The sequence below is a fragment of the Vicia villosa genome, unplaced genomic scaffold (assembly GCF_029867415.1).
Source record: "Vicia villosa cultivar HV-30 ecotype Madison, WI unplaced genomic scaffold, Vvil1.0 ctg.000306F_1_1, whole genome shotgun sequence".
NCBI classification, from domain to species: Eukaryota; Viridiplantae; Streptophyta; class Magnoliopsida; order Fabales; family Fabaceae; genus Vicia; species Vicia villosa.
Genome location: NW_026705134.1, coordinates 49,994 through 77,658, shown reverse-complemented (window position 1 = coordinate 77,658; position 27,665 = coordinate 49,994). Strand labels below are relative to the sequence as shown.

The window sequence follows — 27,665 nt, the reverse complement described above, 5'->3', positions numbered from 1 at the left end:
GGTTACGAAGGCCATCTTTGTCCATTTCATTTCATTTGTGGGTTTTATCAATATTTTCCCATTCCCATTGGAATAAATAAAATTTGGTGGCGACTCTGTTTGTTACCTATTTCGTGGCGATCATTTTTTGACCCGCGACAGTGGGTACAATCAAATTTTGAGCCTTTATCCTTCGTTTCTTAAACCGTGAACCAAGCCCCGTTACAACCCTTAAAAGTCCTAACTGAAGCATGGTTAGTTTGAAAGCATACTGTCACAGAAAAGGTATCCTGACTCCTTAAGGTTTACCACAAATGCTGAGTTGACACTTCGTTTTTTACAAACATCACGTTTTTATAAACATCATGCTTTTACATATCCAATTTTAATGTTTTTCAACAAACTCAAGACAGACATATGCATTGCATCTCATGAATTCATTATTAAGCATATTCTGCTACATAATTTCAAATGTTAGCATCAGAAAGAACTTGCACAGGGTACAACTAATGACTGAAAGTTATCCCGACAGACAATATTACTCCAAGAAGCAATGTCTCCTACGTATACAAGGGGCATGATACGTTTTTTCCAATCAATCTGGGGCAATCAAGTCAAGATTCCAAGAATCTCTCAAAAGCCAAACAATCAAAGGCATACACCTCAAGTGGGTTTCAAGCTATGTTCCTGATCAAACTGAGGCAATCAAGTCAAGATTCTGAGAATCTCTCAGGATGCCAAAATAATTAGGGGCATCATCCTGAGTTTACGATTACTGAGGGCATGTCGCCCATAGTGCACATCTCATAAAGTCCTCGTGAGGCGAATCTTTCCAAAGCTCTTACTAGCGGGGGCAAACCTATGCAAGTCCAGTTTGACATCTTGATCAACATTCAGTGACATGTCCTAAATCCATGAATGGCAGGTACTATAATGCTAGGGGCAATATTCAAGACACCCACGTCTTCCCACAGAGCCGGGTTCACGAGATCATATCCCCACAGAGTAATCATTAAGAAGATATCTTCAAATGCTCTCGTCCCGACAAAGACATGGCTCCCCAACAGAGTTTACATCTTCAACACTATCGGTTCTCCAACACTTTGCTCTTCTCCAACATGGTTTATTAATATCTCTAATCCCCAATCTGGGAACATCAAGTTACTGATCATCCCCAAGCAGAAATCATAAATCCCCAGCTGAGCATCTTCAAGATAAGATCAAACATCAAAATTACAATGACATGGAGATCCACCTTCTCAATCAAGATGTGTCAAAAAGCATAAATCATAGTCATACGTCATAAATCATAAACATATTCATACATTGCATACATTTCATACAAAGTTTCTCACTTTGAGGGACTCATTTAAACATACTCATACAATCACATACAGGTTCATACATAATACATAATGCATCGCGACAAATGCATACATAACATGCAAGGTTCTCATTTATTTTGAGAATCCCGTCACATAAACACAATACATGCATCATAACATGGCATAAAAAAGCTAACTTTGCCTCTTTCAGGTTATTGGTGCAATCAAATAAACAACTTCGAAACATTTCAGATCTAAGTCGATACCTTTAACGGTTCCTTAATGATCTACTTTCAGAATTAAGTCGATACCTTTGACGGTTCCTTAATCCACTTCAGATTTAAGTCGATACCTTTGACGGTTCCTTAAATGATCTACCTTTGGAGTTAAGTCGATACCTTGGACGGTTCCTTAATGATCCTACTTCATAGTTAAGTCGACACCTTTGACGGTTCCTTAACGATCTACCTCCAGTTCTAAGTCGATACCTTTGACGGTTCCTTAATGATCTACTTTCAGAATTAAGTCGATACCTTTGACGGTTCCTTAATCCACTTCAGAGTTAAGTCGACACCTTTGACGGTTCCTTAACAGCCTACTTCAGAGTTAAGTCGACACCTTTGACGGTTCCTTAACGACCTACTTCAGATTTAAGTCGATACCTCAGACGGTTCCTTAAAACAATCAATTATACTCCTCAGTCTATTTCAGTTACAACGAACGGTGCTGACACGACAAGAGAATCTAATTCTATCATCACGAACGATGTAGACACGATTATCTCCCCAAGATCTAATTCAGTTACTACGAACGGTACTGACACGGTCAACTCTCAGAGATCTAATTCTATCATCACGAACGGTGTAGACACGATCACTGACTTTCCCAGTCTAATTCAGCTACTACGAACGGTACTGACACGACAAAAGATCTAATTCGGTTACTACGAACAGTACCGACACGATCAACCTTTAAAGAGATCTAATTCCATCATCACGAACGATGTGGACACGATCAAATATTTCCTAAGTCTAATTCAGTTACTACGAACGGTGCTGACACGATCAAACTCTCAAAGATCTAATTCATCTACTACGAACGGTAATGACACGATCAACACACAAACAACACTTCTCAAACACTTCAAACACCTGGATGGCATCTTCAAGCCCATCTCCGACAAAAGTCCCTACTTCAGCTAGGGCAAATTTCTTGGTATTCTAGTGTTCTATCATCTTCCACCTTCAGATACCGACTGGCACACAAACCACTCTATATCTTCAGGTTTAAGAAGATTGAACAGGGGCAGCTGTCATACCCCAAAATTTGCCCACAATATTCAAATATTCAAATTATTTTAAAATTGGATTTTTTTTATAAAATTTTGAGGTCATTCACATTGACGTCTTGAATTTTATAAATATTCAATTTAAAGTCTATTTTAAAATATAATAATTTACTCTTAAATTATTTATATTTTAATAAATACTCCCTCCGTTCCTTTTTAAGTGTCGTTTTAGCAAAAAGCTCTTCCACCAAGATAGTGGATTATTAGAGTTGATTTTTCTATTATACCCTTATTTATTTTTCTCTTTCTAAATAAATTCAATCATATACTCTCTTTTTCCAATAACTAATTGAAAAATTTAAGGTGAAGTTATTGAAAAAATAAGGGTATAAATGACAAATTATAACATTAAATTATAAAACGACATTTAAATAGGAACAAAAAAATTCTTCTAAAACGACACTTAAAAAGGAACGGAGGGAGTAGCAAAATGCTTTCTCATGCTTCATACACTTCCAATTGGCTTTTATTTCAAACAAATAATATAACATAGTTGGTAAGGAGGTAAGGCTTGCAAGTACAAAGTCTCGGGTTCAAATACCACTTCTAACACTTTTTTTCTTTTTTTCTAACTATAGTTTTAATTTTATTTTTATTAAAAAAATCACAAAAAATCATTTTTTTTATCATTTAATTTTTAATTTTCGCACTATTTAAATATGCATTTTTTAAAATAGTCAAATTTTCACTTTTATGCATTTTTTAGTCAAAAATCATCAAAAATCATAAAATATTCAAAAAATCCAAAAAAAAAAAAGTTTTTAATCTTATTTGTCCTATTTTTAGCACTTTTTATAACTTAGAGAACAAGTCAATCTTATTAAATTAGTTTGATTTAATATTTTATTAAAATTAAAACAAATTGATTTTTGGGCTTTGATTTGGTCCATAGTTTTACTATAATTATTTTTTCTAACCTAATTCATGATATATAAATAAAACTAACAATTACAAATTTCTCAATTTACTCTCTCACAACTAAACCCTTATTTTTTTAACACCTTCAACCTTATTCTTCATTCCTAATTCCTGCATACAAAACAATTCACCAAGTTTCTTCAATATCTTTTGTTCTTCTTTTGCTTAGTTCTTGGCCAATGATTTCGTATGAGGCCTCATCTTCTTCTTTTTTAAAGAAAAAAACTTTTTCTAAATCTTTTTATCAAAACTAAAAATAAACCTTTTGTTTTCAAAACCTTTTGGCCAATGATTATCATATGAGGCCCTTGATGTATGTTTTTATACTAACTTTAGTTTTTGGCTAATGATGATACTTGATGCCACCTTTTATCAAAATTCTTATGTTTTTGACATCCTCTTTATGTTTCGAAACATTTTCTTTCAACTCTCTTTTTTTTTTTAAAAAACCTTTTTCAAATACTTTATCTAGAATTACAATTTTTTTGGCCAATGATGATACCTGAGGCTTGTTTTTTTTTATCATTGTTTTGGTCATTGTTGCTACATTTTAGTTTAAATTTATGTTTTTACAATCATAATTTTTTTTTTTTTTAACTTTTGAGAATTTTTGCCCTTTTAGCCATAATCTAACTTTCTGAACCTTTCTTTATTTCTTGGGAAAATTTAGATTATATGAGGTCAAACCTATTTTATAATATTTTTTATTTTATTATTGTAACTATTATCATTACTAACTCTTATTATTATTTTTATTATTATTATTATTATTATTATTATTATTATTATTATTATTATTATTATTATTATTATTATTATTATTAACATTATTACTATCCTTGTTTGCAGGTATCTCCTTTGGCCATTAACCTTGTTTTGGCCAAACAATTTTGCTGGCCACTTTCTCACCATGTACTCTCAAGAGCGCACAACACACAATCTGAGCTAAGTTTCTTTTTTTGTTTTTATTTTAATTGCATGAAATTTTATATATATATTCCTTTCTTTTTTTTATTATTAGTATAATTTTTTTTCTTTTATTTATTTTTATTTATTTAACCAAATTAGTTTTTATATATAATAATTTCATAGTTATTTATTTTAATCGAAAACTCGTTTTTTAATTTATCAATAATTATTTTTAAAACAATAAAAATTTTTATTTTTGTATATATTTTTAATTAATTAATTAATTGAAAATTAATAATTAAAGTTTTTGTTAACCTTGATTCATTTATAAACTTTAAAATCTTCAGGTAGGTGTTCTCCACTAACGCATTGTTAGGCCTTATAAACCTTTTGGGTCACAATAAGTTTTCTTAAATAACCCTTTAGGGTTCGTAAACTTTTTAGGGTTTATAATCAATTAACGTTTAAATCAGTTAATGCACTAACATTTCTCTTCTTCATGTCAATTCTTTTCAGGGTTAATAAGAAATTCTCCGCCTACGCACCCCACCAATCGAAAGCTAAGTTTTTTTAATTCTTTTCTTATTTAAATATTATTTTACTACTATTTTTTGCCTTTTTGCCCAAAATAGGGTTTGCCTCGAATAGTCAATACACTCACCGCTATTTATTTTCTGTTTAATTCTCAGATAAGCAGAGTCAATCGAAGATTCGAGGGAGATCAAGGCTCAAGATAAAGATTTTAAAATTGATTGTTGTTCCCTTTTTTCTACTTTAAATTCCCCCATCCCCTACAGGTGTTTATTATAATAGCGTAGGAAATTTTATTTCTGCCTTTACTTTATTTTAATTGCGTGGTTAGTAATTTAGGGAGTGATAACCATAAATTGAACGTAGATCACCTAATTACAAGATAAATGTCATCGAAGTTAACCAAGTGATTGTTGCACCCACACACCTTTAGGGTAACCCTTCTCGTTGCCTTATTACTGTTGCCTTATTACTGTTGCCTGTTGCCTTTAATTGTACTAAATAGTCAAAGTCCCTCGATTCCGAGGGTACCTAAAGCAAAACAAATGTTGCCCTGAGTTCATTATCATCATCAAATTTGTCCCTCGAAGTTGCCTCGGTAAAAACATGATGATTGTCCCAATTGCTAAGGTATCCTCGCATGATGCCTAAATTATCAAATGACTATTATATCCTTCCCTTAGACTACCTGCCCTCTTTATGGCAAGGGACAGTCTTATGGCGAACGATACGATTCTCGATGACCCTTAAACATCCAATTGAAAGACTTCCTACCCTCTATGGTATGGATAGATCCTTTCGCCTCGAAAAGCTAAAAGAACAAATTTTTAAAACTTAGGGTAGTTGCTACTAATTGCTTTCTCTAAAAATCAAAACTCTTTTCCCACTCTTTTCAAATCAAATTCAAAAAGACTACGCTTATTTACAAGCTAAAGTTCTTATTCAAAATTTCTATTCATACACTACTTTTCAAACAAATCAAACAAACAAACAAAGTGAGCTAAGCAATTAAGAGCCCATGGATAACCATGGATGCAAAGGGTGCCTTACACCTTCCCTTTGCATAATTTACCCCCGAACTCAAAATCTTTTAAAAGGTCTTTTCCTGTTCTTTTAGCCTTTCCTAAAATTGGATAAAATAAAAGTCGGTGGCGACTCTTGCTATCCGCGACATTTCGATATAAAAGTCAGTTCACCGTATTACAAAGTGGACTTAGACATTGCATTGGTGATAGTAATCATGGGGGTGTTAAATAGTAAGCCCAAATGAAGATTATAATTATAATAATAATTATAATAAAATAAGGGAAATAAGAAGAGAAGTTAGGTCTCAATAGACGTGGAGAAAGAAGAAAAGTTGGAGAAAGAGGAGAGGTGAAGAAGAGAGCCATGGCGGAAGAGAAAAGCCAGAGGAAATCCAATTTTCGCAGCAAGTTTCTGCAGTGAGACACTTTAGTAAAACGGACGTTTCTCCCAATCCAACCGTTGGATCGTCGCGGTTCTTGGACACAACGTTCCAGACTCGTAAAGGTAACTTCTGACCGGAGCGACTTTCGTTTTGATGATTTTAAGTCCGCCTGACAAAGAGATTTCCGAACAGATTTTTGGTGCTTCTCTGAATGTTGTTAGAAAAGATTTTCGGAGAAAAGTTGGAAGCGGTGGCATAAGCTATGGAAACCGGGAGGGTAGAGAAATCTCATATCCAAGGTAAGGGTGAGGTTCTAGCTCTATAAACGGTATTATGATGAATGATATGTGGGGGTTATGATTGTATGGATTGTCTCTGTTTTTTGTGGTTGTTTGTATCTTTGAGATTGAATTTTGTTGATGTTGAAATTGATTGATGTCTGTGAATAAGGTTATAAAAGTTCAATCAATTGTTGTGGGAAATTAACCTAGGGTTTATAATTATTATTATTGAGGAATTAAGTGCAGAAAAACGGATTAATGTTGATTGAGTATAACTATTATAGTGCTATGTCTATGTGTTGGTCGAAATTGATTTGCAACTGAATCGAAGGAGGAAAATTGAGTTTTCTGGTTGAGTTATAGGGATTTAGTATGATGGGGTTTGAGATTTGGGATCAAAATCAATGTGTTAAAATTCATGTTTTATGATTCCAATTCACTACTATATGTTAGGTATGAATGAATATGTGTTTGTTTTATGAAAAATAATTGAATTGAATGGATTTTAATGGAAAAATGCATAAAACCCGTAGCTGTTCTTGGGCAAAAATCTAGTTTTGGAGAAAACTTCAAAAATTCATATCTTTTGATCCGTAAGTCCGTTTGAGTCCCCGTTCGAAGCGCTAGAAAGCTAATAATGTGTATTTTCTTATAAAAATAGTTACATGTTCTGGAAATAAAAATTAATTGGTGTGTGATGAATTTTTGTTGTTTCGGTGTATGATACTGGTGTTTGCGCTTTCCGGAAACTTAGAAAATTCATAACTTTTGACTCGGGTGTCCATTTGACGTGCCGTTTGGACCGTTGAAAAGCTAAAATTATGTTCTATCTTATAAAAATATTTTCAAATACAGTAGATGAATTTTGTTGAATTGATATACATTTTCGTGTGTAATGTTGTGTAATTGTCGAACCGGGTGTACGCTATTAATCGTGTGCATGTTGTATGAACTTGTGTGATTGAATTGCATGTTGTATGAACTTGTATGATTGAATTGCATGTTGTTACTTCTGTTGTGTTGTTGTTATTAATATAAGTTGTTGCTTCATACAATTTGTTGATATAAGTTGTTGTCGATATGTTGACTAAGTTGTAGGCCTATGACCAGTGTTGAAGCTACGTTGAGTACCTCTAATGTTGGTACAGTGTTGAATTGTTATCGTTGTTGCTTTGTTGTTGTTGTGACGTTGTGGTTGTTGTTGCATGCATACATTTGCATTGTTTAAGTTGGCCATAATGGCACCACGTTGAAGGCTTACGCCTTGTTGAAATGCCTCGATAACCTGGCATATGTTTAAGTTGGGAGTTTTACTCCAAATGGTACCACATGCATTTGCACAGTTGAGTCGCATTTGAAGTTGTTGTTGTTTCGTTGTTGTTGTTATTACGTTGTTGTTGTTGTTGATATAAGTTGTTGTTGTTGTAAGTTGTTGTTGTTATAAGTGGTTGTTGTTATTAAGTTATGATGATTTAAATTGTGAAATAATTATTATAACTATTGTTATAGTTGTTGTTGCTAATTGTTGTTACTAATTGTTGTTATACTTGTTACTGAATATTGTTATCATAATTGTTGTTGGTAAATAATTATTATAACCGTTGTTGCTATTTGTTATTATAACTGTTGTTTGAATAAGTATGAAGTGGTGATATTGTATGATCTAATCTTAATATATTATTTATAATACGCTTGCTTATATTGTTGGATATCTCACCCCTTCTGTAATGATGTTACCTATTATGGGTAATTGAGCAGGTACTCAAGAATAGTTGTGGAAGTGAAGTAACTTTATGAAGTCTTTAGTTACTGTTAGTTCGACTTGGTCTTGCTCTGATACGTAGCACTCGGGGGATGTTTATGTGTTGTTTCTAAGTTACTGTTATTACTAATTGTTGAATAATTATAAATTGAACGATGTTTTAGTTGAATAAAGTTGCTAACTGATCTATAAGTTGGAAGTTGTAATTCTGTGGTTTTAATATTAAAAAGGTTGTTATGTTCCTATGAATAAATATGTTGTGAGTTGTTCAGCCGAATGCTATGTATCATATTAAAAGAAATACAGGTTGCTTTGTTGTTTTATGTTGAAATGTGACATCCTGTTATATGTTTCAAAATTTTAGCACTCTGATTTGTAATATAAATGTCGGGTATAAAATGGGGTGTTACATTTTAATGTAACACCCCGATATCCGCTGCACGCATCAACTGTGTCGGCCAACCGAGCATGTTACCGGCTTAATCAATAATCTCCTATAGGTCCGCTTATCGGCTGCCCCGGAAATATTGTTTTTGCCTTCCGCAGGAATCGAACCATGTACCTAGGGGTTAAGTACATATTCATAGCAATTCCTGCTACCAATTGACCATATGGTCAAGTGGTAGCAGGAATTGCTATGAATATGTACTTAACCCCTAGGTACATGGTTCGAATCCTGCGGAAGGCAAAAACAATATTTCCTGGGCAGCCGATAAGCGGACCTAGGGGGATTATTGATTAATCCGGTAACATGCTCGGTTGGCCGACACGGTTGATACGTGCAACAGATATCGGGGTGTTACATATTTTGTATGCTATTTTCTTTGAAAGGCAAGTCTCTATGTGCTACATCAGGTCTATAACCATCCTCACCATAAGGAAATATCAAAGGATACTGGTAAGCCATATAAGCCGCATGCAGTTCGTTGATTCTTTGAAGTCGTCCTCCCTTTGTCTGCATTATGATATCCCTCATTTCAGCTGTGTCAATATCACCGGCAACCAAGGCTGCAACCTCACAGTTGGTTGATTATACACTCTCCCATCTGTGGATCTCTTAGAAATGAGTCGCAGCTTCAAGTTTGGAGTTTCCCCTTTATTTAACCATTGCTTTGCCATTTGAAGACTCTTAGCATGAGGATTGCATTCATACAGCATATTGGATAACTGATTTATAACCAATGTATCAAAGTTTTCTTTGTTCCTTCACATGAGAAAACATTAATATTAATACAAATGAATGCACATGATTAGATATCACAAAAAAGGGAGATGACAGCATATTACTAACAGTCACAGTAGTATGTTAGGGGCAATAACCTTAGTCCATGCATTCGGTTTTCAACTTCATTCTCCGTGTCATAAATATATAATTGAGCAAACTTCGGTTTCTGACCTTGAGCAGGCAACAAACTTCCGATTCGATGGCAGGTTTGACCTTGTATCCTCAGTGTTGGAGGCCCACGTCCATCGTTAAAACGATTATCCACCTTTGCTCCAGGTGAAGTAAATGCAAACATCATGTTGTAAACACAGATGTGTTGTTGAAATTTCCGGCTAACAACGTTCTCGTGATCAAACAATAGCTTTGCAAGTATTTCTGGAGGTTGTCTAAGCAGTGGCAGTTCAACTTTCCCGTTCATACAACACAACATAAACTTCGGGTTAGCGGAATGGGAACTCTTGTGCATCCTCTCTTGATACCACATCATTGCTTTACAATAACGACATTCGATAAGAGGGGAACCGATATCCTAATATTCTACATAAGAAACAAAAGAATCAATCATAGATTAGAAAATAATCATGCAGCCTAGGACGAGTTTGATGATTGTAGCAAAATAAATCAAAAACTGCATACCCTCGGAATTCCCTGTTGCATTCGCATGAATTATAAATGGTGCTCCATCTCTTTCCGAGTCTGAACAGAACTCTTCTTCGGATTCATAAGCTGTTATGTTAAATCACAGTAAATGTACACCAATTAGAATGAGGTAATCACGTTGTTGGCTTCAAGGTAGAAAGTGTGACACAAAAATTAAACCATGACATGTTATAATTGCTGGAAGAAAGAATTATACTTACTTGCAAAGGGATCATAGTCGCTATCATCGTCGGAGTCGCTATCAAAATCCATATTGACCGTAGGTGTAAATATAGGACATGTTGGTTCCATTCTCTGCTTTGGAATAAGTGTGGACTGTGATACCGGTTGTGCTTCGTGCATAACATTTTGGTTCATGTCCTCTGGTGTTTGCAGACTAGTGAAAAATGGTGCACTGCGAACGCGGTTGAAAAATGGTTTTCACTATGAATATTATATAATTATAAGCGAATTAAAAATGGTGTACTGCGAACGCTGTTGGTTACCTTGAAGGCGGTGATTCTGTTGGTATAGACTGCCTGCCCCTAATTGAATTTTGGTTAGAGACATGCTTATTCAAATTGAAGGATAGGTTTTGATCTGTTTGTGTTTTCCTGGGCCTGCCCCTACCAGGTTTATGGAGCGTTGGACATCTGTACAATCGAAGGTAATTAAAGATTATTAAACTTATTAACATTCAAAGTTTAACAATTGAATTATAAACTCTGGATTCGGCATGACTGTTTCGAGGATTGGATCAGACTCCAATATAATAGCTAATTGCGCGACCTCGGTTAACCCGCGATGTCTTTATCAAAAGCTACAACGCAACCACTGTGAAACCGCCCGCTGAACTTGTATCTTTATAAGGAACATTGTCTACATTGTGACCACAAATTAATGGTATATATAACCATACAGTGTGTAGCAACAATTATAAGTGATTTTTCCATGTAGTTAAAGATGATACAGAAAAAAAGTACCTAGCTTGTGAGTAAGGTCTGTGCGTCTGACTTGGTGCGGCAGTACCTTCAGCACCAGTCAGTATAGGAAACTTGCTGCACAAGTTCAACACCATATTTGGAACTCCAAATTGATTTTTAGGCATGCCCCTGTTTGTTTTGGATATTGTTGCATTGCTGATAACATCAGGTATCAATAAGATATTATAATAATTTACTATATAATAGTTTTGAAGATTGGTTGATATATGGCTAAGAATGTAAAGTCATAGTACTTACTTCTTTAAATTAGATGAACTTCCAACTTCAATGACCGTGTTTTCATAAAGTGGAGATAATTGTTGCTTAGATTGCAATGACTAATGTTGGTACGTTTCATTTTCCACAACGGTTGAAGTTGTAGCAAACTTTTACAATAGATTTGTTCCTAGATTTCCAATTTGGTAGGTTTTCAAATTACTTCTAAAACTGTGTCTTGGTAGGCTAGGTTCTGAACCGGCAACACGTGCGCTTAGTTGAATAGACGGTACATTGAATTTTGATCTTGTATTACTATTTTGAGAGCACGGAGTCAGCTCGGACAAAGGTTGTCTTGGCGTGATGTGGCATGGAGTATTGTACATTGTATCCATACCAAGTACGTCCTGATGATTAATTTTGTGACGTTTGTTTAGGTTTTCCTTCATAATCAAAGATCTTCTTGTTCTTGCATTCTTTCCGGACACAATTTTCTCATCTGGGTTCATATTTGGCCAAAATAACTGATCTACAACAGTCAATGACAGTATAAGTTGTAATCTAATAACAACCACTGTGTCATAAATAGTATGCATAACAAAGATATTTTGGTTCACCAACATATTAACTTCCAACCTATAAAAGCTTATATAATATGGACAAAAGATCTATTAATACTTAATGTTTATGTTTGGCAAAAGTTCAATTAATACCTCAACCTATAAAGTCCCTATGCTTTTAATGAGGTGGTTGTTTCATCATAAATGAGTTCATTCATAAATGAGTTCAACAAATGAATCCTATAAGACAGGCATATTCCATCAAACCATGAGTAACTTTCAAATACATAGAGTGGCATTGTTTAACTGTATTAACTTATGGTCTCAGCAACACTAAGGTGAGTTACAAAATCTTCAACATTCATTCCACTAATAGGATGCAGAAATTAAATTGTCAATAGAACAACATCTTCAACATTCATTTTCCACAACAAATTTGATTTCATTCCACTAATAGCTTCCATGCCATACATCTCTTTGTCTAATATTTTTTCAGAGACAACACAGTGCAAATGGATTGCACTTAATAATCTAATGTTTTAGACAACAAAGGGTATTATAAATAGTCCTAGTGCTTTGGCAAGATTTGGTCCAAAAGTATAATTTTTATCTCAAAGGTTCTGAGGTAGTTGTTGTATATCTTATGAGTAGATAATTAAACTTGAAGAAATATAAGCAATGAAGATGCTCACCTGCTGCATGAAAATTCAAAGGCAACAGAATGGTGGTTCCTAGCTTTTTCTCATTTCCAACCAGTCAGTTCACAGCAGTTGAACATATTGATCCAGGTATGGACTTTTTGCTGGGTTTTTTTGGTTTGTTTAAAATAAATTATACTTGTTGATTTAGAGTCAAAATATGCATGAGATCTAGGCAGGAAATAAAATATGTTTCATATCCTTTTTATTTTGTTTAATATTATGTTGCAGGTTCCTAACTAAACTTATTTTGTTTCCTAAAAATATTAATTTTATTTAATGTTGTGTAGCAGTTTTGTTTAATATTACGTTTGTGGTTCCTATTTAAACTTATTTTGTTTCATGTTATATTAATTTTGTTTAATGTTACGTAGCAGCTTCCAATATATGCATGAGATTTAGGCCTAAATATCTTATTATATAATTATATATTTAGGACAGAGTTATGTAAAGGAGACTTACAAAATCTAGTTATATTTAAGAACTAAAAAGAGATATCCTTGGAAAGCAATGGATTTGATTCAGCAAAGATTCAAATGTTTAGACTTAGCATGCTAGGCTGACATTAGACGTAGGTCAATTAATATTCTGCAGTACCAGTTGTTCAAGGGACTGCTATCATGAATAAAGTAATCCATGATATAGGACAAATCTCATATAACATTAAATTGCCAATGGAAAAGCAAATGTGATGTTTGGAAAGAATGGAAATAAAGTTCAGAAACTATGTACCATCAATGTTGACCGTGGGAAAATCCTGGCTGCATTTATTGTAGAAGTGACACTCTACCCAAGAATTTCCCCAAACTATGGACATGGTGGCTGCTAGTTGTTGATCCGTGGCAGGCAAGGTAGTTTTTGGAGCAAATTGGCAGTTCCCAAGGCACGATACAGTCATCCTTTACTCCTAAAATCTGGCCATTGTACAATTAATCACATATAAAACACGCAAAGCTGGATAAAAGAGATGTACAGTTTGTAAAAACTAATATCATAAGATTTATTAATTTCAATCTCCTCTTAAATTTAATAGAACAACAACTTATAATACCTGGTACAACAATACCTTATAAATCTCTTGTTCAAGCGGGTTGAATTAATATGTGTTGCATAAATATAATAATGGTTTAATGGGGGCTCAAATGTTTTCTAAATAATGGTTTAAGTGGATAGTCCAGAAATAATTAATCTTTTGTCTGTGAATTATTGTGTAACCAATATCCAAGATCCCTTGCTAATTAATGTATTCAATGTTGATGGGTTAATGTGTAAGGATAGTCCAGAACTGTGATTGCCATCATAGCAGGGAGATAATATGGCTAGGAATAGATAACATACTCAAAAGGTTTCTAAAAATCTAGTACAGGGAGATAATCTTTTGTCTGTGTCCTAAAACTCATGGGGATGAACTCTGGTCAAATGTTGCTATAGTCTATAATAGCTCAAGTTCATATCCTAAACTATTGTTTGCTCAAGTGGAAGTTATTTCGATTTCATATGTATGGAGATCTAAGAATAACATCAACATATATAAAATGCCTCGACAATTAAATTTAACATCCAGCATTAATGTAACACAAAATAGCACTATCTCGAGTTAGGAGTTTTAGTTACAGTGCATCATGGCATAGAACACTTATACTGAGAGTGGGCAACAAAATAAGTAGTGAATAGTTGGATTAAATCCTTACAACTGATTATATGCTAGAAACAACATCAAAAAATGAGACAAATAGCTGAGATCACCCCACCAAATTACTCCTTCTTCAAATGCTTAGTCTTCTTTCCAGGCTTGGGTTTTGTGGCCGATTGCTTAGGAGTGAGTTCTTCAGTCAGTATGATATCATTAACCGATGTTGACATAGCAATCCTCTTGGCAAGAGTGGCGTTGGAGCTTGCTTCTGGACTCGAAGTATGGTTAGTAGCTGAGTCAGCTCTAGCGCAAAGAGATTGTTCACATGTTTGTGAGGCCTACATATGCCATTTACAAAGGAGTTACAATGCAGAAACAACATTGGAAGCTATGCAATAATACACAAACATATTTTCTTATAAAACCACATGACTGCAATGCGGTCCAGAAAAATAGAACTTCATTCTAATTCAACCTTTCCAATTTCTTCCTCCATAAAGCTAACACACAATTCTCATATATGTGTATATTATGGATCATTTGAATGTTGTGGATGAAAAATAAACAAAGGGATTGTAGTGATTGAAATATGCTAGATGTAAAAACAATGAAGCTAATCCTACAGCATTCCAGAATTGATTTACAACAGTTATAGATGATGAATTTTTGCAGACTGCTAAGGAAAACAACATTTATGGCCAGTGTTGCATATATATGAGAAATCGGAGAAATTGTGGAGCAGGGCTGGAACATGATTTGCATGAACATGCTACTATTGTGGAGCAGAGGTGGAACAGTCAAACATGAGTAACTTACTTGGTTTGTATTATGAGCGTTGGTGGAATTTGCTAGAACAGGAGGATTGATTGGATTCTGAAAAATGGGCAGAAAAATGGTTATTGTTTGCAGAATTAAATGTAGAGGTTTCAAGAAATTAGAATGACATGGATATTTGTACCTGATTTGTGGTGAGGTAGTTGTGAAACTTGTTGTAAAGGTCTTCCTCATTAAGTATTTTCACGACTGAGAATTGTCGGTATTGTGATTGATACTTGATACGAAAGGCGAGTTCTCTATTCAGCAAGACATCGAGTTGAGCAGGCCAAATCTTTGGGTTGTCCTCTCCAGCCCATTGATAACAACAACTAATATAGTTAATAATAGCTAAACAAATAAACTGGACGTAAGAATGGAAGTTATTCGGCACTGTCAAACTCACCGTCTTCATAACTTCTCTTATTTCCTTAGCATTCAGTTTAGTATAAGGAATACAGTCCTTATCCCAAAAAACAAAGATTCCCTTGTGTCCATCATATACTACCTCCACTTCAACTTTGAATCTAAAAGGAATAGTACAATATAAAGTTAATGAAGGCATTACAACAATAATTTACATGTTTTGAAATGGCAAGAGAGACTTCTCACTTGGTAACAGGTTCCGGATTTGCATTCCCAGAGGATCCAGTGCATGACTCAAAATACCAACCGTTTTTGGAGGCTCTTAAACTGACGGTAGTCCCAATCGTAGTTGCATAACAATCCTATTGCATAATACGGTATAAACTTTGTAGTTGCGTAACAATTATCTATATAACATAAAAAATGTAGAATGATACAAATATGAAAATAAAAGGCAGACCTTTCCCAAATCAGAGATTGCTTTGATACTCTTGACCTCACCCAAGCTAGTCCAGAAGTTGTTAGCAGGTTGAATGGTTGAATCACAGGTTAGTGATTGGGAAAGGGCAGGTATATTGGACAAAGCAGTTGCTCTAAAACTGAGAGAATAATATATTACTATTTAACATGCTGCAGTATGATAGTCATATATTTATTAAGATGGTTATTAGGTTCATATAACATTACTTAGCTTTGAATTCATCCACATGTGGATGCTCCAAGTTTATGTAAAGCCTTGAGCCGTTCCATGCATTGGATAGACATGGGAAACCTGAAACTGCCATAACATGTGATAGTTTGATAGTTAGATTATAAAACAATCATGAAAAAATGGATGATAATAAATAAACAACCCATGTAAATTTCAGTAAGATTAAAAGCAAACATCCAAAACATGTGATGGTTTGATAGTTAGATTATAAAACTATCATTAAAAAGTGGATGATAATAAGTAAACAACCCATGAAAATTTCTGTAACCATAAAAGTAGTTATAAATAAACGACTAACACATAAGTTGAAATGGTAATGAAACCTGTATTTGGCTTGCACCAGGCATGTGTCAGTATGACAATAGTAGGCCCAGAAATGTTGTCCGGGGTAGTGTAGTTCATGAATTGCTTGCCGTAATCATCCCATAAGACCAGCTCAATGATATTTCTTTCGACATCACGTAAAGTGACGTTGACGCAAGATTTTCTACCACCACCTCCATGTTGGGTCTTAACAACATCTTGCAACACTCCAATGACATCTGCAAATTTGAATGAGGAAAAAGAATGACATAACTAAAGTTTAAACTCAATGGCAAACAAAAAGGCATAAAAATGAGCAAATAGTATAAAGAACATATTAAGTGGTATCTGACCATATAGTGAAGGATAGAAAAACAATTAGAAAGGGGGGGTTTGAATAAGTGTAGTCTTAAAACTTGAACGATAAAAATAAATTGCACAATTATTTTTATCCTGGTTCGTTGTTAACTAAACTACTCCAGTCCACCCCCACGGAGTGATTTACCTCAACTGAGGATTTAATCCACTAATCGCACGGATTACAATGGTTTTCCACTTAGCCCACGACTAAGTCTTCCAGAGTATTCTGATCACAACTTGATCACTCCAGGAACAACTGCTTAGATACCCTCTAAGACTTCCTCTAGAGTCTTCTGATCAACACGATCACTCTAGTTACAACTGCTTAGATAACCTCTAAGACTTCCTAGAGTATACTGATCAACACGATCACTCTAGTTCCTTACAACTTAATGTAATCTATTCTAAGAGTATTACAAATGCTTCTGAAAAGCTATAATCACAACTGTGATATTTCTCTTAACGTTTAAGCTTAATCTCACTAATATATTACAACAGCAATGTAGTGAGTTTTGATGAAGATGAAGTTTCTGAGCTTTGATTTGAACAGTGTTTCAGCAAGTTGATATTCACAGAGTTGTTCAAAATTCGTTAGAGTTGGTAACCTTGCTTCTCATCGGAACTTCATACTTATAGGCGTTTGAGAAGATGACCGTTGGATGCATTTAATGCTTTGCGTGTTCCGTACAGCATTGCATTTAATATTTTACGCTTTTGTCAACTACCTCGAGCCTTGTTCACGCTGTGTCTATTGACGTTGCCTTTAATAGCTTCCAACGTTCCTTTTGTCAGTCAGCGTAGCCTGCCACTTGTACTTTCTTCTGATCTGATGTTTGTGAATACAATCGTTTGAATATCATCAGAGTCAAACAGCTTGGTGCAAAGCATCTTCTTGTCTTCTGACCTTGAAGTGCTTCTGCGCGTGATACCATGACATCAGTCACTTCTACTTCTGATCTCTAGTTCCTTCTGATGCTTCCATAGACCCATGTTCTGATTCTGCCTTGACCATCTTCTGATGTCTTGCCAGACCATGTTCTGATGTTGCATGTTGAACCTTTTGAGACAAAGCTTCTGAGCGTTGATTTATGCATACTCTTTGTATATTTCCTGAAAGGGAAATTGCAATGTATTAGAGTACCACATTATCTCACACAAAATTCATATCCTTGTTATCATCAAAACTAAGAATATTGATCAGAACAAATCTTGTTCTAACAATCTCCCCCTTTTTGATGATGACAAAAACATATATAAATGATATGAATTTGCGATCAGAAAGAGCAGACGGCTAAAGACAAATTACACAGCTATAGCATAAGCATGTGAATATGTCTCCCCCTGAGATTAACAATCTCCCCCTGAGATGAATAATCTCCCCCTGAAATAAATACTCGAAGAACTTTACTAATAAAAGACTTTCCTGATTATTTCGGTAGAGACGGTCACATAAGCTTTTGTCTTCAGAGAATTCATAGCTTCTGACTTCTGCTTCCATTGGACAGCTTCGGAACTTGAATTTCTTTAGATCCCTAGAACACTCACAGCTTCTGATTCCTGCTTCCATTTAGGACAGCTTCAGAACTTGAATTTCTTTGATCTTAAGAACATTCACAGCTTCTGATTCCTGCTTCTATTTAGGACAACTTCAGAACTTGAATTTCTTTGATCTTCAGAACATTCACAGCTTCTGATTTCTGCTTCCATTTAGGACAGCTTCAGAACTTGAGTTTTCTGGATGTTTAGAACATTCACAGCTTCTGATTTTTGCTTCCCTCGGATAGCTTCAGAGCTTTGAATTTCTTCTTACATCACTTCATGCTAGATTGTATCAGAACATTGTTGAATGTACCAGAGCATCATCAGAGCATCTCTACATCCTGAAATGTTACAGAACAAAACTAAACGACAAAAGTCAGCATGAATGAGTTAGAACATAAAATGTGTATCAGAACAAAAAATATGTATCAGAGCCATATAAGCCATATAGAATATATCAGATCCAATAGACAATGTATCAGAGCAAATAGACAATGATTTGGATCATATTCTACTATCAGAATTTCTGATTATTCTTCCTTCTTGCTTCTGATTCTGAAGCTTCCTAGCACTCAGCTTGCTTCAAGAATCCAAGAGCTATTTCTGATCATTCTTCCTTCTTGCTTCTGATTCAGAAGCTTCCTAGCACTCAGCTTGCTTCAAGAATCCAAGAGCTTGATTCATCTTGTTGCTTCTTATGTTGATTCTGAATCTTTGATTCCTGCAACAACACAGCTTAAAAACATAGAACTTTGCAAGTTCTGTTAGTAGGTGTAGGGACTTTCTTCCCGGTAACTGATAAAATTAATCAGATCATTTATCACCATTTTCTCCCCCTTTTTGTCATAACATCAAAAAGCATAAAAGATTCAGATGTAAAGCTAAAAAGAATCACATGGAAGAAAAGGAGAATTTTCATTTAAGCTTAACAATCCAGAAGTACAGAAGTACAAGGAGAGAAGGAAGACAAGATGCACAAAAACAGATGCAGCAAAGGCAAAAAACAAAGACAACAAAGACTCAATCTAAGATGGCCCTAGCTTTGACAAGATCTTAGCCAGCATATATTGAACCACATTGTTGTATCCATCTTTCCTCTCCATGAAAGCTCTAAACTCAGCATTGACTGAGCTTTGCTCATCCTGGTTCTTCTGAATAACTTCCATCTGCCTTGCAAGACGGGAAAATTCATTAGAAGAAGAAGCTTCACAGCTTCTATTCACAGGGATGACATTGTGATCTGCAGCTTCCATTGATAGATCATTTGCAGGGATTTCCTCAACAGGAACAGTTTCAGCAACATGATCTTCAGCAACTGTATCTGCTTCTTCCATAGAAACATCCTCATATTCTGCAGTCGGGATCTCAGAATCTCCATTCTCAAGAGCTTGAAGAATGGCAGCTAGATTCTTGGGAGCAGATGGACCTTCAACTTCTGGTGGGTCAACAACTTCTGGAATGACCAAGCTTGGGTCTTTCTCAGAGGGGTTTTCCCTCAGATAGTTAAAGAGAGTCTTGAAATCCCCGAGCAGAACAGGATAATCAGGAATCCAGATAACAATATCCCTGCATGGATTAGCTTCTAATGCAGCAGCCAGTCTTGCTTTCTCCATATCATCCATAAACGGCTTTTCTTCCAAAACATATCTTCCCCCGAGATGAGCAACCCAGACGTCTTCATAGCTTCTCAGAATTCCACGAGGCCGTGGGGCAGCTTCTATACAGGCTTCCTGAAGTTCTAAAAACAGAGCATCTGATTCTCTGCGTAAGATCCTCCAGAAGTTCCGCATAGCAACATCATTCAAGTCAGAACATTCAGCAATTCTGAGAGTATCAAAGATCTTCTGAAGATTTCTCTTTACCATTTCAAAAGATACACCAATAGGGTACAAACGGCGGGATATTATATAGGTTTTTGAAAAGGCAGGGTTAGGGATGGAATAGGTTTGAGGCTCTCTATCCATCTTATAGGAAGATTCTGCTTCATCATTAGAATCTAACACTACCACTTCAGCTTCAGGACGAGGCTTGGGAGTGTAATGGCAGTCACGGAGCAATTGCTCATGTGATGCAGAATTTGGACAATCAGAACCGTCTTGATTGTTTTGAGAGGTGGAAGGAATAGGTTCATAGTTGGCATAGGGAGGTGGTTGAGAAATGGAGATATTTGTGTGTGGTGGAAAAAGAGTTTGAATTGGTGGTATATCCAGAACATGATCAACAACAGCTTGGTCAGGAACAAGGTTAGTTGAGGGTGAAGGAGAAAGGATGGAGGCATGTGGAATTGGTGAAAGAGGAGGAGAATTGGGTTTGGTTGCAGGAGAAGATGGAGGTGTAAGAACACAGACAGTTATTGGTGATTCTGGTATGGCTTTTTCTGGTTCAGGGATAGGGGCAACCGCTATTGGTGCAACTTCTGAAAGACCAGCAGGAGTAGAATCAGGTTCAGAAATACATATACCTTTGGATGTTTTCTGAAGGGCTTGGATCGCAGCCTCTGTCTTCTTCTGCCTCTTACTCTTCGGCTCTTCAACAATCTTTGTTTTGCCGCTAGAGGTCTCTTTCCTTCTGATGCTCTCCAGAACATCCTGTTGGTTCACAGCCTCTTGAGCAACATTTTCTTCATCTGAGCTTTGAAGAATTATCTTCCTTTTTCTGGTTATCTTCTTCTCAACAACTTCAACAATCTCATCATTGTTATTTGACTTCTTCTTCTTTTTCTTCTTCTCAGCTTCCTTCTTATTCTTCTCAAATTCACTTGAAACAGCCTTGACAACCTTTGCAATGACCTCTTTAGAAGGATGATCAAACTTTCTTTTAGTCCTTTCCTCCTTCTTGCGATTTACTATGATTGGAGCACCCTTCTCTTGATCTTTGAAACTTTTATTTTCTTTTTGAGACTTTAGATACCTAGTTCTGACTTCAGGTACCTCACTGTTGAAGAAAGTTTCAAATTCAGCTAGAACTGGTGCTCTTATGATTCTTGTTCACGCAAGAGGTTGGGGAATCTTACTGATAGCCTTAATCACTTTCATCTTCTTTAAAGTGAAGGCATTCAGACAGGCCCCAGTTGTGACAGCAAGGTCCTTGATAGTGCCTTCAGTTTCCAGTTGCTCAACAATCTTGGAGTGAACCAGAAGATTGGTGATAATTCTCCCAAAAGGAATGCTTGTTCCACCTTTTCCTCTAAATGCGTTTTTGGAATCCTTCACAGCTTTCCACATATGGTTGAAGATAATGTAGATTGCATCAACCTTCTTCTTGGTGGCAATTCAATACAGAATGTATTTCTGCTCGTTGCTAATGAAGTCAGAAGCATGTGTCCCTTTTCTGTGATAGAAACATCCAAGAAGAATCTTGGTCCAGATTTTGTAGAGATCTTTCATGTCCTTGACATGTTTTGTTTCATTAATATCTAAGTAGAGAGTGGATAAAACGTCTTTCCACTCAGCCCTTCTATCGATTTCAAAAGCTCCCTCAGGGTTTCTCAGATCAAACATCATCCTTAGGATGTTCTCAGTTACTACTACAAACTTTCCATGGACGAAAGATAGGATGGATTTAGGGGCAACCATTGCATGTATCCAGAATTCCTTGACAAGATCCGGGTAGACTGGTCCACAGAACTCTGCGAACAACGAAGTCCATCCTTGGAAAATTATATCTTCTTTGAGATGAAATTGATGTTCTTCAATGTTGTCAAAGTCAACCATGAGTTCACATAGAACTTCCAATTCATCCTTAGGAATGGAGCATGCAACAACTGGAGTAAGTTGCATACTTTCTTCTTGAAGATGGAGAGTGACAGATGAATCATTAATTTTAGATGAAGAAGAAGCCATTTGAAGCAGAATGAACAAATGTGACGAACAAGAGAAAACTGGGTTTTCGGTTAGGGTTCAAAAGAGAGTATGCAAGAAGAAGGAGAGACAGGGAGCGAAAAAGATATATGAAAAGATTTGAAAAGAATATATAGAGACGGATTTGAAAAAGAAAATAATAAAAAAAATGAAACTGAACAGTTCCGGAATCAAAAGAAATTAATTTCATTAAAAGATGAGTGACGTAGGGAGAGAGAACGTGGTAAAAGAAATGATTTAGAACAGTTACCTAGGTCGGCGTCTTTTCAACTGCACGCTTTGTACCAACCGTACAGACACGTGTTCACCATCAGATAATAGATGATAGCTGTAAAATAAGAATAGACTTTACGCCTACTGATACTACTTCTGATTTGATCAACTTTCTCTTCTGGAATCACTTCTTCTAAAGTATGCTAATGTAAGTCTGAATGATCTTCTGATCCATTACTTCTGATATACATAGCTTCTGGAGATTTGCTTCTTGGTTCTGCAGCTTCTGATAAGACAAACTATATCTGCAAAATTCTCAAGCTGCTTTGGTTCTTCAAAACCAAGTTTATCATCAAACCAGATATTGATTGATTCTTCTACAATCAATGTTTCAATATTGAATATTTTGTAGCTTTTAGAGCATTCAGAATAACCAAGAACGAAACACCATTGCTTTAGAAATAAACTAAACAGATGGTTCCAAAACTGATAAATTTGCTCTTCTAATCTCCTTCAAGCTTAACTTCTCAGCAGATTTGAGTACCAGGACTTGGAAAACAGTCCTTCTTCCCTTCAAGTGTTGAGAACATCTTGAGTCCAGGTGACATGACATGTTGAATGTTGTCTTCTTTGTCATCAAGAGAATCTGCAATAGAAATAGTCTTTTTCTTTGGTACCCATAATTTCTTGGGTCCTTTCTTGTTAGTTCTCCTAAAGTTCTGATTGAACTTGGGTTTAGCATTAAAAGACATAGGAGGAACAGTATGATACTCCTTATTCTGAGTTCCATGATATTTCTTAGAATGTGTCACATGCTTCTTGGTGTGTGTTATGTGAAAACTTTGTGCATGTGATGTGTGCTCAATATCATGGGAGTGGCCAAATTTAAATTGGTTATACAGGGGCTTGTATGATATTTTCATATCATCGACAGATTCAAGCTTGTATGGGGTTTCACCCTCGTAACCAATGCCTACTCTATTGTTTCCAGACACAGCATATATCATAGAAGCAAGTTGACTTCTGCCTATGCTTCTAGATAGAAATTTTCTGAAGCTCAAGTCATATTCTTTCAGAATATGATTCATGCTAGGAATGGCTTTTTCTGTTTCAGAAGGAGATCCACTATTTTTGGATAGATTTAAAACTTTTTTCTTCAGTTCAGAATTTTCCAATTCCAGCTTCTTAGTTTCAAATTCAAATTGCTTCTTCAGCTTTTTGTATTTGATACTAAGATGAGCTTTGAGTTCCAGAAGTTCTGTTAAACTGGAAACTAACTCTTTTCCTAGATAGTTCAGAAAATACCTCTTCAGAATTTGATTCTGATGTAGATTCTGATCCGTCATCTTCTGTCGCCATCAGCGCACAGTTAGCCTGCTCATCTTCCGAGTCTGATTCATCTTCTGACTCATCCCAGGTTGCCATAAGATTTTTCTTCTTATGAAACTTCTTCTTGGGATTTTCCTTCTGAAGTTTTGGACATTCATTCTTATAATGTCCAGGCTCATTGCATTCATAGCACATGACCTTCTTCTTGTCATATCTTCTGTCATCAGAAGATTCTCCACGTTCAAATTTCTTTGAACTTCTGAAGCCTCCGAACTTCCTTTGCTTGCTCTTCCAGAGTTGGTTTACCCTTCTGGAGATCATGGATAGTTCATCTTCTTCTTCAGATTCTGATTCTTCAGGATCTTCTTCTCTAGCCCGAAAAGCGTTAGTGCATTTTTTGATATTAGATTTTAATGCAATAGACTTACCTTTCTTTTGAGGCTCGTTTGCATCCAGCTCAATTTCATGGCTTCTCAAGGCACTGATAAGCTCTTCCAAAGAAACTTCATTCAGATTATTGGCAATCTTGAATGCAGTCACCATTGGACCCCATCTTCTGGGTAAGCTTATGATGATCTTCTTCACATGGTCAGCCTTGCTGTAGACTTTGTCAAGAACTCTTAATCCAGCAGTAAGAGTTTGAAATCTTGAAAACATCTTTTCAATGTCTTCATGATCCTCCAGCTTGAAGGCTTCATACTTCTGGATTAGTGCAAGAGCTTTGGTCTCAGCATATATGTCATAGGCCGTTTCCCTGTTAGATATCTTCTCATACTCAGCATGAGAGATAGCATTCAGCAAAACAGTTCTGCATTTATGATGGTTCTTGAAATGCTTCTTCTGATCATCATTCAATTCTTTCCTTGTAAGCTTTACGCCACTAGCATTCACTGGATGTTTGTAACCATCCATCAGAAGATCCCATAGATCAGCATCTAGACCAAGAAAGTAACTTTCCAGTTTATCTTTCCAGTATTCAAAGTTTTCCCCATCAAATACTGGTGGTCTAGTATAACCATTGTTGTTACCGTTGTATTGCTCAGCAGAGCCAGATGTAGATGTAGTTGTATTTGTTGATTCACCAGCCATCTTTTACTGAAGCATTTTTCTCTTCCTGAATCTTTTCTAAACACGGTTAAGTGTTTGCACCTTAGAACCGGCACTCTGATGCCAATTGAAGGATAGGAAAACACTTAGAAAGGGGGGGTTTGAATAAGTGTAGTCTTAAAACTTGAACAATAAAAATAAATTGCACAATTATTTTTATCTTGGTTCGTTGTTAACTAAACTACTCCAGTCCACCCCCACGGAGTGATTTACCTCAACTGAGGATTTAATCCACTAATCGCACGAATTACAATGGTTTTCCACTTAGCCCACGACTAAGTCTTCCAGAGTATTCTGATCACAACTTGATCACTCCAGGAACAACTGCTTAGATACCCTCTAAGATTTCCTCTAGAGTCTTCTGATCAACACGATCACTCTAGTTACAACTGCTTAGATAACCTCTAAGACTTCCTAGAGTATACTGATCAACACGATCACTCTAGTTCCTTACAACTTAATGTAATCAATTCTAAGAGTATTACAAATGCTTCTGAAAAGCTATAATCACAACTGTGATATTTTTCTTAACGTTTAAGCTTAATCTCACTAATATATTACAACAGCAATGTAGTGAGTTTTGATGAAGATGAAGTTTCTGAGCTTTGATTTGAACAACGTTTCAGCAAGTTGATATTCACAGAGTTGTTCAGAATTCGTTAGAGTTGGCAACCTTGCTTCTCATCAGAACTTCATACTTATAGGCGTTTGAGAAGATGACCGTTGGATGCATTTAATGCTTTGCGTGTTCCGTACAGCATTGCATTTAATGTTTTACGCTTTTGTCAACTACCTCGAGCCTTGTTCACGCTGTGTCTACTGGCGTTGACTTTAATAGCTTCTAACGTTCCTTTTGTCAGTCAGCGTAGCCTGCCACTTGTACTTTCTTCTGATCTGATGTTTGTGAATACAATCGTTTGAATATCATCAGAGTCAAACAGCTTGGTGCAAAGCATCTTCTTGTCTTTTGACCTTGAAGTGCTTCTGAGCGTGATACCATGACATCAGTCACTTCTGCTTCTGATCTCTAGTTCCTTCTGATGCTTCCATAGACCCATGTTCTGATTTTGCCTTGACCATCTTCTGATGTCTTGCCAGACCATGTTCTGATGTTGCATGCTGAACCTTCTGAGACAAAGCTTCTGAGCGCTGATTTGTGCATACTCTTTATATATTTCCTGAAAGGGAAATTGCAATGTATTAGAGTACCACATTATCTCACACAAAATTCATATCCTTGTTATCATCAAAACTAAGAATATTGATCAAAAAAAATCTTGTTCTAACATATAGCAAGTCATGTTTGTAGTTCCCTTTGAGAAAGTTTTCAATCGGGTGAAAACAGAATTTGTGAGATGGTATTCCGGGTATGGAGAAATTCGTCATCGTAGTTCCTCCGTTGAAGACGAGCTTGAGTGGGTTAGAGCAAACTTTCAAAGGGGCGTCATTGTCAACAGGTTCTCCATTATACAGAAAAAAAGTGTCATGCTCCTTGACCTGTTGAACCCAATCGTTGAAGTCTTTGTTCCTGGTGGTGACATGAATCTTATCACCCTGTTAAAATGATGAACAAAGTAATATATTAGTTCACAAAAATTAGTATAACGTATGAAGTAAAGAAAACCATAAACAACATTAACAAACAAAGTGACCTCTCCATCTTGAATAACCATTTGAATGTGCTGATAACCATTTTTTCAGTAACAATCCACAAATCAACAACCCTAATAGCCATTTTCCATATCTGGTTTCCCTTGACCAGATCTTTGATAAGGATCGGAGCCCTTGACATGGTTACTGCGTTAAATGTAAAGTGTGGCTTATCATAAAAAATACATAAAAATCACAACTTTAAAGACAGAAAACCGGTATGAGAGTGGAAAGGAACAACACACACATTCAAGAAAGATTTCAGAAAAAACAAAACTTTAAGACACCAAAGGGGTTTGAGAGTGAAAAGGAAGAGAAAATCAAATGTAAACATGAAACGAAGAACTTTACAACAACACAAACATTCTGAAAAACCACAACTTTGAAGGAAGAGCAAATCAAATAAACGCTATAACATTTTGCGGTATGGAAACAAAGAAAGATACGGCTCTGATCGCGAGATTATGAAGGAGATGCTCAGCGGTGTAGGGTGCTCGGAAATACGGCGAAGATAGGGGTGGAAAAATGATACCTGAGCGTTTGAAAATAATGGAGTTCGGTTGACCATGGTGCTTGAGAGTTATGCAGATTGTTGAGAAGGAAGAGTGAGAAAGTTGTGCTTCTATAAACTTGCATAAGTGTGTATAAGCATGTATGTGGAAGAAGGGAAAAAGGTTGAGTGAAGTACAAATAGTGTTGTTGAAAAGTACAGAGAAATAGAAAGTGTGGCCAATCAAAAGAGCACGTTTGGCCAAATGTAATATTGATTTTGTTATTTACAGAAACATCCTTTTGGCTGTGGGAGTTTTTTTGAATAGAAGGGTTAAATGGTAACTTGGTCAATTTATTAGTATTGGGTAGATAGTAGATTCTAGACGTTTTAGGCAACGTTTTAAAACTGTTGCCTAAGTTATTTGGAACCGAGCAAAAGCGTTACTTATGGTGTCACCAGCGTCACATTACATTTTAGACAACGTTTTTTTGTCAATTACTTAAGG

General features: G+C 35.8%; 1 protein-coding gene across 1 annotated transcript; it reads right to left on the bottom strand.

Moving 5' to 3' along the window:
- Positions 1 to 14,537: 14,537 nt before the first annotated feature.
- On the bottom strand, positions 14,538 to 26,809 carry LOC131626566 (uncharacterized). Its single transcript, XM_058897387.1, has 9 exons — positions 26,708 to 26,809; positions 26,361 to 26,571; positions 16,630 to 16,848; positions 16,282 to 16,372; positions 16,055 to 16,193; positions 15,841 to 15,956; positions 15,374 to 15,755; positions 15,232 to 15,288; positions 14,538 to 14,753 (listed from the first exon to the last, which is right to left on the bottom strand). The coding sequence occupies exons 1-9, from the start codon at positions 26,807 to 26,809 to the stop codon at positions 14,538 to 14,540; spliced, it is 1,533 nt and encodes a 510-aa protein (XP_058753370.1).
- Positions 26,810 to 27,665: the final 856 nt, after the last annotated feature.

Coding starts and splice junctions, on each gene's coding strand:
- LOC131626566 (XM_058897387.1), bottom strand. CDS start 26,809: ATGTCAAGGGCTCCGATCCTTATCAAAGATCTGGTCAAGGGAAACCAG. Junction 16,194..16,281: donor GTGGATGAATTCAAAGCTAA/GTAATGTTATAT, acceptor TTATTCTCTCAG/TTTTAGAGCAACTGCTTTGT. Junction 14,754..15,231: donor ACGCTCATAATACAAACCAA/GTAAGTTACTCA, acceptor TGGCATATGTAG/GCCTCACAAACATGTGAACA.